This window comes from Nycticebus coucang, chromosome 18, assembly GCF_027406575.1.
Source record: "Nycticebus coucang isolate mNycCou1 chromosome 18, mNycCou1.pri, whole genome shotgun sequence".
Taxonomy (NCBI): domain Eukaryota; kingdom Metazoa; phylum Chordata; class Mammalia; order Primates; family Lorisidae; genus Nycticebus; species Nycticebus coucang.
The window spans coordinates 78697558-78714101 of NC_069797.1; the positions used below are offsets into that span (position 1 = coordinate 78697558).

The 16544-nt window shown below is 58.9% G+C and overlaps 1 protein-coding gene across 6 annotated transcripts in view; it reads left to right on the forward strand.

Annotated features, from left to right (window-relative positions):
* Positions 1-16544, forward strand: part of BAIAP2 (BAR/IMD domain containing adaptor protein 2) — a 66091-nt gene that overhangs the window by 40570 nt on the left and 8977 nt on the right. For all 6 annotated transcript variants that reach the window (XR_008375662.1, XM_053570490.1, XM_053570493.1 and 3 more), the window contains 4 exons: positions 12846-12998; positions 14923-15147; positions 15343-15544; positions 15889-16090. Coding sequence is in view for 5 of the 6 variants with exons in the window: in XM_053570490.1 (XP_053426465.1) it covers positions 12846-12998; positions 14923-15147; positions 15343-15544; positions 15889-16090 (782 nt within the window). In the remaining variant the exon portion in view is untranslated. The remainder of the gene's footprint in view (positions 1-12845; positions 12999-14922; positions 15148-15342; positions 15545-15888; positions 16091-16544) is intronic.

The window sequence follows — 16544 nt, forward strand, 5'->3', positions numbered from 1 at the left end:
CATGGCCCCAAGGCAGTGCACCAACCTGGGCCAGTCCTAGGATATAGCCAGGTGCACAAATTCCTTCAGGTCATAGCAATAGGGATAGAGGTAGAAAAATACACATCACCCAGTTTGTAACCAGGTGGGTGTGGGCGTGGCTCTGAGTCCAGCCCTGGCTCTGAGGTCCTACCCTTCCTGCTGGGCACCAGGCCTCAGCAACCCTACCACCCTGCCCATGTGATCACGTGTGTTTGTGTGTGCACACCTGGCCAGCACTTGAGTGCCTGCTGGAGTCTCTGGCCCCTGTGCTGGGCATACGCCCTGCTCCTCAGTGACCACAAGGGAGCCGAGCAGGTCAGCCTGTACCTGGGGGAAGCTCCCCTGTGGGATTGACTGGTGGAGCTGGGGTTGCTGCAGAGGCCTGAGGGACACTGCATGCATCTTTATGTCTGTCTTCTTCCTCTGATCTTGATGTGTTTTGCTGTTTTGCTACCTGAACATTCGAGCAGCAGATGCGCCCCCAGTGCAGGTGTGGGCAGTGCAGGTGTGACCATGGTCAGCCCCTGAGCACTAGGGCCAGGTGTGAGAGTACTCCTTAAGAGGGAGACTTCTAGGGCTGATTTGGTGGCCCAGGGACAGGGACATGACAGCGGGTCCACCTGGGGGTCCAGTGAGGGTGGCTAGGAGCCGGCCCCTCCTCCAGGTGCCGTGCAATTCTGTGGCAGCACTTTGAGGAGGCATAATCCCATGACCGACATTCATCATTTACAGGGTCACTTCAGGGGCACAGCATCTGCCCAGCTGTTTGTGGAGCATCCCTTTTGTGTACCCCTGCCCCCTGCAGTTACCAGTAGGCTTTCTACCTGGAGATGGCCCTGCACTGGACATTTAGTGCAGCTGAGCCCACAGCATGCAGCTTGCACGCTGGTGTTGTGCATAGTGCGGCGTTTAAGGGGTCACGTTTGGCCGTGTGTCAGTACATGCACAGAACATGGCATTTCAGGGGTTGCAGGGAGTGCACAAAGTATGGTGTTTCAGGGATCACCTGTGGTGGTGCAGAGACGTGTCAGTGTGTGTTTCATGTGTGGAGACATGTCAGTGTGTGTTTCAGGGGTTGCGTGTGGAGATGTGTCATTTGTGTGTTTCATGTGTGGAGACGTGTCATTGCGTGTTTCAGGGGTTGTGTGTGGAAAAGCATGTCAATGCGTGTTTAAGGGGTTGCGTGTGGAGATGTGTCAGTGCATGTTTCAGGGGTTGCGTGTGGAAGCGTGTCAATGCATATTTCTGGGGTTGCGTGTGGAGATGTGTCAGTGCATGTTTCAGGGGTTGCGTGTGGAGGAGGTGTGTCTGTGTGTTTCAGGAATTGCGTGTGGAGGCATGTCAGTGCATGTTTCAGGGGTTGTGTGTGGAGGTGTGTCTGTGTGTTTCAGGAATTGCGTGTGGAGGCATGTCAGTGCATGTTTCACATGTGGAGGTGTGTGTTTCAGGGGTTGCGTGTGGAGGCGTGTCTGTGTTTCAGGGTTGAGTGTGGAGGCATGTCTGTTTCAGGGGTTGCATGTGGAGACGTGTCTGTTTCAGGGGTTGCTTGTGGAGGCGTGTCTGTGTTTCATGGGTTGCGTGTGGAGGCATGTCTGTGTGTTTCAGGGTTGCGTGTGGAGGCATGTCTGTGTTTCAGGGGTTGTGTGTGGAGGTGTGTCAGTGCATGTTTCAGGGGTTGCGTGAGGTGTGCAAGCACATCACTCCTTTTCCTTGTCAGCATCAGTGTTTCCTTTACATGGCTCCGTGATGTCCCCCATTTGGCATGTGAAGCTCTGTCCTGCCTGGGCCACTGCCCTCGACCTGGCCCTGCTGCATGTCCAGGATCACTGTGAACTGTCAGAGGAGCCTCCTGCTGAAGGCAGAGTTTGTGGCCAGCGCACTGACCAGGGTGTCTGAGTCTTGAGAAAGGCCTGGGCCCTCAGTGTTCCTCCTACCTCCTGTGTAGCCCCCTCCTCACCCCATCCATGCCTCTCTGCCCAGGGCATAGGCATCCGCAGAGCCCACAGTAGGGCCTACCCCTCAGCTGTGCACTTGGCCTGGGCTCCTTGAACCCATCCAGTACAGGGCACGTAGAAGGGCCACTTCCATGGACAGACGGCCCAATTGTTTGCTGTGTACTCCTAGCCCGGTGACCTGGACATAGACCCCATCCATCTTTTCCATGCCTCAGTGGACCCAGCTGGCCAGATCAGCTAACTGTGCCCCACACTGAATGCCTGGGGGCCACTGCGGGCTGGGTGTGAAAGTGACTTGGGCTTCTGATCTGGCTTCTGCGTGTGGGCTTCATGGTCTGGTGAGGCAGGGGTGGTGGCCCAGGCCATGGGTGAGGGTGCAGCAGGTGCTGGGGACAGACATTTGATAGCAATGAGAGTGGCCAGGGGCAGGGGCCACCCTCGGACTGCAGGTGCCCTCCCACAACAGGTGACCAAGTGTGCCAGCCTTGGTCATCTTGACAAAGCCTGGCCCTCAGCTCTGGGAGGTTGGGCTTAGAGGCATGTGGAGAATTAAGGGTGTGTTGCGCTGTCCGTCCTGATAGGTAAGAGCTAAAAGCCCAGGGAAGTTGGTCTGAGGGTGGCATTGTGTTCCACAGTCCTGCCTGGCCATGACTGCTGAAGCATGTGGTCCTGTCAGCACCCTTGGGGGGTCCTGGGTAGAGGGTGGCAGGGACAGGCCGGGGCCGGGGCACATGCTGTGGGGGATTCGTAGGGGTAGTGGGGAGAGGGGTCAGAGTTGAAATTGGGGTGCTGTGGGGGCTGATCCAAGTCTGGGTGCCTGTGACCCAAGGGCATGCCCCACCTCTGTCCAGCTCAGGACTCCCTCCTGGCTGCTGTGGGAATGCTGGGCAAGGCAGCCTCCTGGTCCTCTCCCTAGAGGCTGAGCTTTCTCCTCCCTTAGCACAGCTGCATAGCCCCTGTAGGCTGGGTCCCTGCACCTGCCAGGTACGTCCCAGTCCCGGCTCTCACTGAGCTGCCTCTGGGTTCAATGACACTTGCACTGGCTCTTCACGTGGCCTGTGACAGTCCCACCTCAAGGCCCTGGGAGTGGGATTTAGGCTTAGTCCGCCTCTGCCCTCCTGGGTCATGTGGCCCTAGCAAGCTCCAGGGCCTCTGTGGGCCTCAGTTTCCCTGTTTGTGAGGTGGAGCCCTCCTGCCCACAGTGCTGGATGGAGCTAGCATCTGACGCACCTCCTTCGGTGCCCCAACTGGCACCTCTCCTGGTCAGCACCTACCCCCGCTAGGTGGGACATAGTACTTTGGCCCTTAATCACTCAAGAGCTTCATTTTTGTGTTTTTCTCAGATAGCTGAGTTCCTCGGGGAAGGACTGGGTCCTGTATTTCTCCTGTATCCCACTGAGTGCTGAGCACAGGCTCTCACACAGTCGGTAGCTAAAGACATGCTCAGTTTCAGAATCTTGTGAGTTTTTTTAAGAGACAGGGTCTTGCTGTGTCTCTCCGCCTAGAGTGTCATGGCGTGATGCTCACTGCAGCCTCAAACCCGTGGGCTCAAGTGATCCTCCTGCCTTGGCTTCACAACTAGCTTACAGGTGCCTGCCCTGTGGCCCAGCTAATTTTTGTATTCTTTCTTGAGACAAGGTCTCAATGTGTTGACCAGGTTAGTCTCGAACACTTGTCCTCAAGTTTTTCTCACCCCTTGGCCTCCCAGAGTGGTAGGAGTGGTAGGATCACTTCAGCCCAAGAGTTGGAGGATGCTGTGAGCTATGATGCCACAGCACTCTACCCAGGGTGACAGCTTGAAACTCTGTCTCAGTGGTGGCTCACTTCTGTAATCCCAGCACTGCAGGAGGCTGAAGAGGGAGAATTGCTTGAGCTCAGGAGTCCAAGACTTGCCTGAGTGAGAGTGAGACCCTGACTCCTAAAAAAAAAAAAAACACCCAGCCGGGCGTGTGGCGAGCACCTATAATCCCAGCGGCTTCTGGAGGCTGAGGCAGTGGGGTGCCCACAGCCTGAGTCTGAGGTTGCAGTGAGCCTTGACGCCATTGAACTCTGCTCAGGGTATAGGGTAGGACTCTGTCAACAATGAAGAGAAAATAAAAAAGAAATCCAAGTCCTCACCCCATGTTGGGTTCTAAGGGGATGGGGCACATGGTGTCCAGCTGCCCAAGGTCCCTCTGATCTGGGTAAGAGGCACTGGGGGCTGTCTTGGGTGGGTATGCCCGACCTACCTGTTATCCTGGCTGGTGTCCCCCGCCTGCCCCACCTGCAACCTGGGGCTGTTCCTGCTGGTTCTCAGGTCTGACTTCCACTTCGGGGTATGGCTATGGTGATGGGTGGGCACTGAGGGACCCTGAGGGAAACACTTGCATGGCTGAATAGAGCTGGGGTCAACGCCTCTTACAAGCCCTGACCCTCCAGCACCCTGGCCAGTGTATGTCCTGCTCTCATGCAGGCCCCATCCCTCTAGCAAACCTGCCCCTCAGTGTAGGCTCCACCCTCATTTTAGGCTCCACCCCTCAGTCCAGGCCGGCCTGCCCTGGCCTCTTCTGTGTAGAGGGGCCTCACTTGGCCCTGCCTCTCCAGAGTGCTTGTTTTGGGGGATCCTGGTAGGTCACGGAAATAGCCTACTTGCAATCCTGGTGAGGAAGTACAGGACTGTGCCCCACACTGAGTGCCTGGGGGCCAGAAGCCAGGCTGTGTACGTACACCATGCTGGTCTGAAGGGGACATTGCAGCCCTGCCTGCTCCCAGCTCCTGAAGCCACTGACTCCCATACATACCCCACGGCCGAGGGGGTGGGGGGTGTTCAGGGGCACTGGAGACCTGAGCAGTTATCCTTAGCTCTCTGAAGCTGGTGGAGTCAGTTGTGCCCAGACTGTCGGGGTCAGGGCAAAAGTCTGGAATGCTCCTGTTGTTGTTGTGAGACTGCCTGATACAGTGCTGTGGTGTCATAGTTCACAGCAACCTTAAACTCTTGGGCTCAAGCAATCCTCAGCCTCCTGGATAGCTGGGACTATGGGCACCCACCAAAACATCCAGCTAGTTTTAGAGACAGGGTCTCATTCTTGCTCAGGCTGGTCTCGAACTCCTGAACTCAATCCACCCACCTCGGCCTCCCAAAGTGTTAGTATTCTGGGTGTAAGCCACTGTGCCTGGCCTTGAGGTATTCCCTTGAGTGACCAGGAGGCTAGTTCCTGTACCACTGGAAGTGGGAATGACCCCTCACCATGAAGGGTTCAAAGCCTAGGTTGGGCCAGCGGTGCAGGTGAATATGGAGGACTTGTTGTGGTCCTGGAGTCTGTCCTGACGTTAGTGGTCTCTCTGTGCCACCTTGGAGACTCCTTTACGCCCTAAGGGTCTTTCCAGCTCTTCTAGTCACGCCTGGTGGGCCAGAGCCTAACTGCACTGGCCACAGTGGGGCCGATGGGCAGCATGTGCGTTGGAGATAGTTACGGAGCTCTGTGGCCTGGGCGGTCTCTGAACCCACAGCCAGCACAGGGACCCCACCGTGGGGTTCTCCAAAGCCTGTGTTCTGATGCCAGCTGCTCTTGTTGGAGGGGGAGGTGCGCCTGCCACCAGAACCCCTCAACTTGTCCTCTTGGGCTCTGCAGCTAGATGCATAGCTGTCGTGGGTTGGCCCCCAATACCCCAGACGTGAGTGGTGTGTCTGGAGCTGGCTGCTGGGATCCCCGTGAGCTGTATAGGGCATCCCAGGACAGGAACCCATGGGGGCCCATGCCTTGTGGAGGCCCTGACACTTGCCAACTCTCTGCTGCTGGGCACTGCCAGGCTTGGCCAGCAGACCTGCAGCCCAGGCTGAACTGAGAATGGCCATGATGGGAGGGTGGTGGTGCCTGCTGCTGCTGACCCGGCCCAGAGAGTGCATCGTCCCTCTGTCAGCCTGCAGTGGTGTCCTGTGAGCAGGGCTGGGCCAGGGAGCCTGACGAGTGCGGGAGCTGCTTATAATTGAGACTGTGTTTTGGGATTTCCATGAAAAGAATTAATTTTAATTATAGGTCAGGGAACAGGAGCATCTGGGGCGCTAACTAGGACTCGAGCTTCTGTGTGAAAGTTGGGAAGGTGCAGAGGGCTGTCCCAGGCCCAGCCAACAGTGGGTTGCTGCTGTTCGCCAGGCTTAGGTACTAGTTGTGTGCAAGTCAGTGGATATGCCCAGGTGCAGGACGTGCCGTGTGTCCGGTAGGCTGTGGTTATGGGCCTGGTCCAGTTCCCCCTCAGGAACAGAGGATGTGGTTGTCTCCTCAGGGCTACTGGGGACCCAGGAAGTGACATTTCGTGTGCCCCACCCTGCAGGTGGAGTCATGACTGCAGGGAGGAAGGTGAGCCCCTGCCCACCAGGGACCTTCTGATGGGGAGTGTCAGTTTGGGTGGGAGGGGGTGGGTACCCCTGCTTCTGGCTCCTGCCATGGTGTGGCTTTGACCGCGAGGCAGGTCCTGCCATATCCACAGTCTTCCTTCCCTGGGTGACCCCAAAAAACCCTTTCTCACCTGACGAGCCTGTCTCTTTGGCCCAGGAGGTCTCAGCCCAGCTGTGTGTCTTCCGCCCCTGGGAATGCAGGAGTGAGTGTCCAGGCTGTTAGCAAGGTTCCAGGCTGGTCTGGTCTCCAGGGCTTCTGAGCCAAGTGGCTGGCTGGGTGTGCCTGGCGCCAGGAGCATCTGAACAGCCCCCCCACACCTGGGCTGTCTCTGCTGTCTGGCAGGCATGGGTGCTGGCTGGAGCCGTCGGGGGTCTGTGCAGGTACCCTCTCCTGTGCACCCTCAGGGCTCAGGCGAAGGTCTCTCCAGTTTTTACTTGGGTTCCAGCCAGCATCCCCCAGCCTGGCTCTTATTAGAACAACTAACCCCAAGAAGAGGTTCTAGGCAAGTGCAGCGTCTTTACAAGTGGACCCTCGCAGGTGCCAGGACCCAAGGGGGGCAACATGACTGCCGGAAGAGCCGCACTCTGCTGTGCCTTCACAGCGTGCCTGGGACGTGGGGTCGGGTCTGGGGAAGCGATTTGAGGTTCCTAAGTCTTGTACAGGCTCTGGGTACTGAGGGAGGGCTGGCCAAGCCCCCAATGCCTCTGGGGGCCCAAGGCCCAGGTCAGAGCTCGGGAAGCAGCAGCCACAGGCAGAGGGTGGGAGGGGAGGGGCGGGCCCGGGCCTGAGGCCAGGCACAGAGTCCTTCAGGGGAGGAGGCTGGGGCTTCTCACCTGCCTCCTGGGGCTCTTCTGGACTGAGGCTGCCTGTATGCCTGGGGCTAAGAGGGGAACCAGCGTTTCTGGCCAGGTCACCCTTCACCTGTCCTCTCTCTGAGACGATGTAGGGGCTGCGGGCAGTGCATTCCTCGCTGGCTGGTTGTGAGAGAGGAAGGTCAGGTGCCCCAGTGTCCTCTGTGGGCTCTAGCAGTTTGCCGCCCTTCCCCTACCACTGTATGTGCAGGTTCCAGAAGGCCTGTGCACCCCCGGATTGAGGTCTGAGAAAGGGGAGAGATGCCTTCTATTTAAAGGAGTCTATAATTAACAAAGCAAAGACAGAATAACCATAGTTTAGAACTTTAGATCTTCAAAAAAGATAATAGCAGAGACCGTCCCCGTGTGCAGCATGGAGAGTGACGCTGTGCAGGCAGTTAAGCCTGGTTTAAGCCTGTTCTGGTTTTAGCAGAATTCACAGTGCTATAGGCAGTCTCTGGATGCCATGTGGGTGCCGTCCTCACCAAGACAAATGGGAGTATGGAGACACCAGAGGCCACACACAGCACCTCTCAGGTCTGCACGCAGAGTTGTCCCTGGGGGAGAGGGCCTGGCGATGGGCACTCTGCTGCCCTGAGCCTTGGGCTGAGCACTCCGACATCTCATTTCCACCTGGGCCCCTGCCCTGCTCTTGGGAACAGCTGAGTCTGCAGGCCTCCGGGTTTGGTCAGTGTGTCCAGCCCGCTACTGTGGGCAGTGCCCCACATGGTCTTCCTGAGCCTGCTGTGCTTACCTGCGCTGTCCAGCAGGCTGTGGGGCCACTGGGGCCTCCTGTTCATGGACTCCACTTCACCCATCTACCGAAAGCTGTGGAAACAGGGACCCCAAGGCTGGTGGATCCCTGATCCTGCCAGAGAGGTACCTGCTCTCCTCCCAAAGATGTCCCTGTAACAGGTTCTTTGAGGAGTGCAACGCTGGCCTATTAGCAGGGTTGGGGCGACTCCCCTCTGCTCAGCCTGGCTTGAGTCTAGCTCTGAGGTTTAAAGGACCTCTGGTTCCTGCCACACATCTATCACACCTGCAGTCCAGCAGCTCAAGCTCTCTCGCACTGACCGCCGTTGGTCTTCCCACTCTACGCCTGGGTAAGGGGCCATCAGACCCCTGCAGTGTGGGGGTGCTGGGTCCTGCGGTGTCCCACCTGCCCATCACAGCGCCTTGGTCCTCGAGCTGCCTCCTTGGGGGTAATCGTTACCCGCGGTGACAACTGAAGTCTGAGAATCACATTCTCATTCATGCGCTGCTGGGGACCTAAGGGGGAGTGAGGTTCTCAAGAAATGTGGGAAAGCCGCAGCAGCCACATCAGATGAGGAGCCAGTGCTTTGGTTCTTTCTAGAATGCCCCTCCCCCACCCTGAGTCACCAGTGTGCTTTGGGGAGAAGCGGAGATTTGTTCTGATCACTTTTGTCTTCTCGGATCACAGGGCTGTTCAGCCCAGGGTGACTAAGTGGGAGGCTTTGTGGGTCTGAAATGCTTTCAGCTGGGTGTTTCTGCAGTGCGGTCGCCATGGCACCCAGCTAAGCAAGGAGCGGTGGGGCGGGACGCTGGAGCCTGGCCGCCAGGCGGGTGCCAGCTCCCATGGCCTGCTGCCGAGTTAGTGGTGTAGGCCGAGGCTGTGCTGTATCCTCTGCACCTTCCTGACAGCCCAGAGGCTGCCCACACAATAGTGTCCCTATCCAGCAGCAGGTCAGAGTGGCCAGAGCCCAGAGGGTTGGCAGTGACCTCTTCCCTCCTTGCTGACCCCACCAGGCTCCTTGAGGGATGAAGCTCCTTGCTTGGCCTAGGATCCCAGGATCTTCCCAGCAAAGTCGTAGCCTCACTCATCAGGAGTCAGCGCCCTGGAGAAGGCAGTCAGAAGCATTGGCTGCTATCCCTAGACAGAGGGGCAGCTACGTGTCATAGCGACTCGGGCTCGCTGTGGCTGTAGAGCTTGTGTTGGGGGTCAGTGCAGCTGGACTGCTCAGCACCCGAGGCAAGGGACCTCGAGGCTGGCTGTCTGTGCAGCTGTAGCTCAGGAGCCTCACTCCTGCCTGTCCCCCAGGGGTGGGGGTCCATGAGCAGGGCTGGGGCCCCATTGCTGTGGCTTGGGCCGCTCCCTGCCATTCGTGGACTCGTTTGAGTAAGTGGAAATATTAAAAATGAAACACCACTCCTGCCAACACCGAGGCTGCCAGGCCCTGCTAAAGAGGCCAGGGCCCCCACCGGGCACTCCACCCCAGGGAACACAGCTGTCTGTGCAAAGATCCGCAGCCTGAAAACCCAGAAACCATCTGCAGGGTGGGCAGTGGGGCTGGCTCCTGGGGCCTGGACTCGGGCAGTGCTATTCTCAGGGTAGGGAGACCCAGGGGCCTTGCGGCCTGGTTAGCGCTGCTGTCCTGGGGTGACTGTTCCAAGCAGTGCCTTTGCTTTCAGTGTGCTGCCTATTCCCTGCTCTGGGTAGCCCCTGGGCCGACTCCTTCAGTGTCTGTCAAGCTTCTCTGAGGCATCAGGTCTCCAGCTAGCCTCTGGGCATACTTGCCCACTGGGCCCTCCAGGCCTGACCACCCTGGAAAAGTCCCCAGAGGAAGGGGGTAGCCCAAGGATGAGTGAGTAGGTCCCTCCCTGCCGTAGAAGCCTTGCACACTCTCCCTCCACTTCCTCATTTTTGGGGTTCCTAGGCCCCAAGCCAAAGACTGGAGGCCACACCGCTGGGTCTGACAGTTTCTCGCGGAGGAGGGGAGGGTAAGACCCATCGGCACAGCCAGTGGGACCTGCAGGTACCTCAGCCTGGTGCTGGGCCTGGCCCTGAGTGAGGGGGTAAGGGTAGAGGTGTCAGAGTGGCCCTGCCCCAGCTGGCCTCTTATCCTAAAGGTTGGAGAGGAGCCCAGCACTCAGGTTGAGGCCAGAAAACAGCCAGGGCCTTGATCCAAGAGTCCACCCTGCCTGTCCACAGCCCAGTCACACCCACCATGCCCCACACCAGCCCCTGGCAGGCTCCCTGCCCCACTTCCTGGGGGAGGAGCTTTGGAACAGGAGCCGGAAGCCCTGGTAGGTTGTATAGCCAAAGGAAAAGAACTTGGTGCTCCAGGTGCTGGGGTGGAGAGGGGGAGGGGAGGAGAGAAAGGAAGGAGGAGAGGAGAGGGAGGAGTTGGAGGAGAGGCAGCAGCGGGAGCACAGCTCTTGCAGAGTAACTCAAGGCTGCCCCGGGGTGGGGGTGGGGCCTCTACCAGTGTTCAGGCTTCTCCCCAAGTGCAGTCTTGGCCCCCAACAGGCAGACTCTGAGGGCCAAGTCCTGTTTATTGAGGCATAGGCCTTAGTTTGGGGATGGGGTGACAAGCCAGGTGTGTTGAGGCCCAGCAGGGAGGGGATGGTGCACGGTGTGGGAGGAGCTGAGGTCCTGTTTGGTGACTGGGCTCTCTCGTCTGTTCTTTGTGGCTGGCAGACGGAGCCTTGTGCTAGTGGCAGTGCTGGGAATAGGCCTGCGCCCCCACTGAGGCTTCGTGGGGGCAGCAGCCAGGGCCCGGCTGGGGCTGGCACTGTACTCTGCTCCTTGCGGTGGGACGCCCACTCGTGCTGAGTCAGCTCTGCTGAGGCAGGGGCCCCGGTGAGTCAGGCGGAGGAGGCCGCCCCCTTGCGGAGGATGTGGGGCAATGCTCTGCAAAAGCTGCTCCTGGCTGAGGTGCCGACAAGGCAGGGTCTTAGCCAGACCTCGGCCTGGTGAAGGCTCAGCCCCCAGTGTGGGCTCAGGAGGAGGCAGAGAGGAGGCAGCTCCGAGGAAGGGTAGAGCCTGGGGGTGCACCCGAGGGCTTCCCCTTCACCCCAGCGGCCCCCTACAGCCTGAAGTTTCCAACCTACAAAATCAGATTCTAGGTGACATCCTGTCTTGAGTCAGGGTCTCCCAGCATCCTTGTTCCCTGCACGGAGTGAGCTGGGTGTGGGGCGGCGATTCATGAGCAAGGTGGTTTTGGTCATCAGAACTGGAACAGGAGGAGGTGCTGGGTCTGCTAGCTATGCCACCACAGCACCAGGCTGCCACCGCCAGGCCCTGGGGTTGGGACTGTGATCATTGCTTGTGCCACACCCAGCAGGAATCATACTATAGATCCTGTTCCCCCTGCCTGCAGCCAGGCTCTCCTAGCAATTTCCCCAAACTTCTCATTTCTCCTTTCCCTCCTGGAAGGGTTTCCTTTGTACCACGCTTTTAGAATTATTTTTATTATGGCAAAATGCGCATAAGTGATATACTTTACTATTTTAGCCACTGGTGACAATGTACAAGCCGACAGCATTAAGCAAAGCCACACCGCGGCCATCACACCGTCTGTCCCCAGAACTTTTCCATCTTCCCATGTGGAACTCCATCTCCTCAAATATGAGCTGCCCGCGCAGCTCCTGGTTTGAACGTGGTGCTCCCATGAGCTGTGGTCATCTCAGTCCCTGGCCCCGCGTGTTCGTAGTGGGCAGCTTGATCTGGAGGCTTTGTGGGGTTGAGATTTGATTTTCTTCTCTGAGTTGATTCCACCAGCACATCCTAGGCAGGTTGTACGCCATATGGAAGCAGAGGTGGCCTAAACGTGCCAGATGCCATCCCTCAGCTGTCCGAGGCTCCTGAGGACCAGCCTCCCGCCTCAGGGGTTGGGCTACCCGCTAGCTGCCCCAGTCCAGCTAGGCTTGGCCATCAGTCACTCCCAAGCCCTACACACCTATGAAAGTTGAAGGAGTTTCCAAAGCCACCATGTTTGTCCTAAGCACTAAGCACGTTCTCAGCTTGTCCTAATGGGCCATTAGGGGAGGGCACTTTCGGATTTTTATTTTATTTATTTATTTATTTAATTTTTTCAGTTTTCGGCCAGGGCTGGGTTTGAACCTGCCCCCTCCGGCATATGGGGCCGGCACCCTACTCCTTTGAGCCACAGGTGCTGCCCAAGGGGAGGGGAGGGCACCTTAGCTGCTCTAAGGCAGAAAGCCAGCAGTCTGGTCACTTCTCAGTCCTCAAGCTGGGCAGCCCCTCACTCAAGTACATACCATTCCCATAAGGGGGACCCTGCTGTGTGGGCAGGCCTCACTGTCACCAGTGGACAATGTCCTTGATCACCGACCTCCCTACTTCCCATCGGTGGCCCCTGTTTCTGTCCTCTCCAGAAACTTCCTTCTTACCTCCTCCCCCTGGGTGTGGTCATCAGAAGGCAGCTGTGAGGCATCTGCCCTGCCCACTCCCAGGTGCCCAGACAGGAGCCAGGAGGAGAGAGGGACGAGGCTCAGTCAGGTCCCCTGGCTGTACCTCTCCTGTGTCTTCTGCTTGAACCAAGGCTTAGAGGTCCTGGACGTGCATTCACAGGCCAAAGGAACACCGGGTGGTACAGGAGGACAGGGCTGTCCTGGGATGGGCCGTGCCTCCTAGAGGGGCCAGCAGTACCTGTCTGGTACACCTGTGCTTCCACTTCATGAGAAGAGCCCTGAGGATTCCAGGCTGGCTGCCCTCCCAGGCCCTCCCACTGGAGGTGGGACCCTCAGCCACACTGGTCAGCATAGGCAGACACAGCGAGAGTGGTCCCTGGGTAGTTGAAGCTGTGGGCTGCTTTACTAAACATGTGGCTGCCCTGTCCTCCTGTCACCAGCTAATCTCCTCCTCCCTCCACCCCCAGTACATCGATGCCATCAGCAATAAGCAGGGCGAGCTGGAGAGCTACGTGTCTGAGGGCTACAAGACGGCCCTCACGGAGGAGCGCAGGCGCTTCTGCTTCCTGGTGGAGAAGCAGTGCGCTGTGGCCAAGAGCTCTGCCGCCTACCACGCCAAGGTGAGGCTCACCCTACGCTCAGCCCACCCCAAGTGCATGCCAGGGAGTGTCCAGGCTCAAACTGTTGGGGAGGCCCGGACCCTGGGGCCAGGTGGGGCCCCAACCACAGACTGCCTCACTGTGAGCAGGTGGAGTCAGGAGGCCTCTGTCCACCTGTGGGCAGGAGCTGGGGTGGGATCAGATTGTGTTTTCTGGAATATTCCAGAACATTTTGAGAGCTTATAAGATGTAGTTTGGCAGCCAAGCCAACATGGGAGACCTTTTTAAGTACAGGGCTTCCTGGCATCCACAGGGCACATAGCAGCTCTGCTCCCCACGGCCTGGGAGCACCAAGGGACAGCTGCCCCTCACCTGCCTGGGCCTCCGGGGAGCTGTGGCAGGTACAAAGCAAGGGTGGAAATGGGGGCGGGGGGGCGCCATCCCAGCTCTTCCTGCTGTGCCTTTGTGAGGCTTGCAAAGGGAGCTCAAACTCTCCAGCCCGCAGGCCCTTGGGCTGCCATGTCTGCTGTGCTGCAAAACACTGACCGACACACAGCTGTGGGCGTCTGCACCCTCTAGCGGCCCCGGTGCTGCTGGGTCCCAGGAGGCTGTCCCAGGTTGGCAGCTGAGCTGGCAGGCTGAGCCCTCTCCACCCTGTGCCTCCAGGCCCCTCCCCACAGGCTCCAGGCTCCTGGGTGTGTCTAGAAGGGACACAACTCACACAGACCCTCTTGTATGGCACCCTGGCCTGGGACTAAGATGTAGGACGGCCCCCCTAGGGCTGTCCTCAGTATCGAGGTGACCTGGCAGCTCCCCATGCCTGGGTGTGGGGCTGCTCCACACCCACCTGCAGGAGTCTGGGGTGGGAGTGGCCCTGGCTCACAGCTGTCTGGGCCCCGTGCAGGCCACGACTGGGTGGCTCTCCTTCCCCAGGGGCCCTGGGTAGTCCACATAGACGCTGGTCCTCGCTGGCCTGTGTGCCCACCACCCCCGTTTTCATTCGAACCCAGACTTCTTCCTTTACCAGTGACTGAGTTGAAACTAAGGGTTAGCACACCTTCCTCACAGGCCAGAGGGTGGGTGTTTTTGCTTTGCAGGCCACAGGTCTATCAGGGTAAGTTGGAAACAATAAGACATTTTTTACCAAAGAGGAGACTGGGCCTCAGACTGGCTGGCCCAACCTTGCTCACAGGGCTGCTGCTGGCACCCTCTGCTTCCCCTCCCCAGGGGTGCATCTGCCCACCCAGCCACACTGACAGGAAGCTAGGGACACCTCTGGCTGCTTCGTGGTCTTTGGGGACCAGTGGCACAGGCCCTGCTATCCACTTGGACCAGATGGCCAGGAGAGGCGGGGCTCTTGCTTAGCGCCCAGGCCCCAGACTGGGAGTTCCCTGCAGCAGAAGCAGGACCTCCTGAGCCAGACTACAGACCTGGGGCTCCTTCATCGTATTTCCCTGTTGTGCTCACTGGCACACCATGTCCCAGCAGTCCCTGGGTCCCCTGGAGCAGAGCCTGATGGGGTTGGCTCCTGCCCCGTTGGCGGTCTGCCTGACCACTGCTAAGCACTCTGCCCCTCTGTGGCCAGTGCTGCCTTCTCCCGCCAGTGGTGCTCTTTTGGTATCTCATGGCTTGCCCATAAGGGTATGTCCATTACTCGGCCACTGTGCAAGCCCGTCTGTCCATCTGTCCTCCCTCCAGCCCCCACATGGCCTGGCGGCTGGGGCTTGGTTTGCGCTCACCCCTCTTGGTCCCACAGTGGGATGTTTCTTTGCTGAGAAGCCCCTTTTGTGAGTCAGGGTCAGGGCTCCTAGATAGGCTATCCCTTTGTAGGGCACCACCTGGTGAAGAGCCCTCAGCCACGGCCAGTGCCCCCTCCAGAGGTGCCATGGGGAAGCCAGCCTGTAGCCTACCCTGATGCCGCCCTGTCCTACCTCCTCTGCTGCAGGGCAAGGAGCTGCTGGCCCAGAAGCTGCCGCTATGGCAACAGGCCTGTGCTGACCCCAACAAGATCCCTGACCGCGCTGTCCAGCTGATGCAGCAGGTGGCCAGCAGCAATGGCGCCATCCTTCCTAGCACCCTGTCGGCTTCCAAGTCCAACCTGGTCATCTCAGACCCCATTCCGGGGGCCAAGCCCCTGCCAGTACCCCCTGAACTGGCACCATTTGTGGGGGTGAGTCTGCATCCTGAGGAGCGTTATGGAAGTGGAGTGGGAAGATGACCCCTTGTACCTGGGTGGCCTCTTGGGGCAGCTCTTGCTGGAAGGCAGGCTGAGCCCAGCCCTCCCTGCCCAGGGGGTAGGGGCTTTCCCCACCTGGCCCTGCTCAGGGGAACCCAGCAACACCCCCTTGCCACCTCCTCTCTGTAGCGGATGTCTGCCCAGGAGAACGCGCCCATCATGAACGGGGTCGCAGGCCCAGACAGCGAAGACTACAACCCTTGGGCTGACCGCAAAGCCACTCAGCCCAAGTCCCTGTCTCCCCCGCAGTCTCAGAGCAAGCTGAGCGACTCCTACTCCAACACGCTGCCTGTGCGCAAGAGCGTGACCCCCAAAAACAGCTACGCCACCAGTAAGGGCTCCTCTGGGTGCCGGGTTGGGGTCCCTGGGTGTGTCTCTGAGTTGGGGCCTGGGAGACCCCAGGCTCACGAGTGTGTGTGCAGGTGCGCACTGCCTGGAAATCCATGCTTGTGCTTGCGTATGGTACTGGGGCTTTCTGTTCCGACACACGGCCCGTGGGCTCACTCAGCTGGCCACTCAGGAGCAAGCAGCCACTGCCCAGTACAGCCCCTCTCTCGCCATCCAAGGCGTGGGCTGCGAGTGTCCCCCATACACATCCAGGGATCTGTGGGGGCAGCAGCTCACCTCTGTCCCTGTGAGGGACAGTTTCCTCACGTCTATCCCCTGTCCTTGCAGCTGAGAACAAGACCCTGCCCCGCTCCAGTTCCATGGCAGCTGGCTTGGAGCGCAATGGGCGCATGCGGGTAAAGGCCATCTTCTCCCATGCCGCGGGGGACAACAGCACGCTGCTGAGTTTCAAGGAAGGGGACCTCATCACCCTGCTGGTGCCTGAGGCCCGTGATGGCTGGCACTATGGCGAGAGCGAGAAGACCAAGATGTGAGTGCCAGGTCTGGGGGTGGGGACCGCAGCCCCTAGCCCTTTGGCACTCAGATGCATGTCAGACTAGCAGCCCAGGTCACGGTTCGCATCATAGCAAACCCGTGCAGTAAGAATGAAAGAGGCCGCCAGGGCTTGCCCCACACAGCCATGACCAGCGTCAGCCTGGCCTCCTGTGACTCCAGCGCTATTCCATCTCACTTGATTTGGTGCAGGTGCAGCACCCCACGTGTGTGCACACCGTGGCACATCCAGCCGTTTCCTTGTTGTGGGGCATGGGGTTTTCCCATGGCTGGGCGGTGCAGGGCAGGCTGGGCCAACCTGAGATCCGTGACTTCTGGGTGTCTGGTGGGGTCCTGAGTCAGGAGGTCCCATTGTGCAGTCAGATGGCTGCACCTTGGTGGCACCTGTCAGCAGAGAGGCTGGGCCGAGGACCCACCCTTGCCTAGCCTGG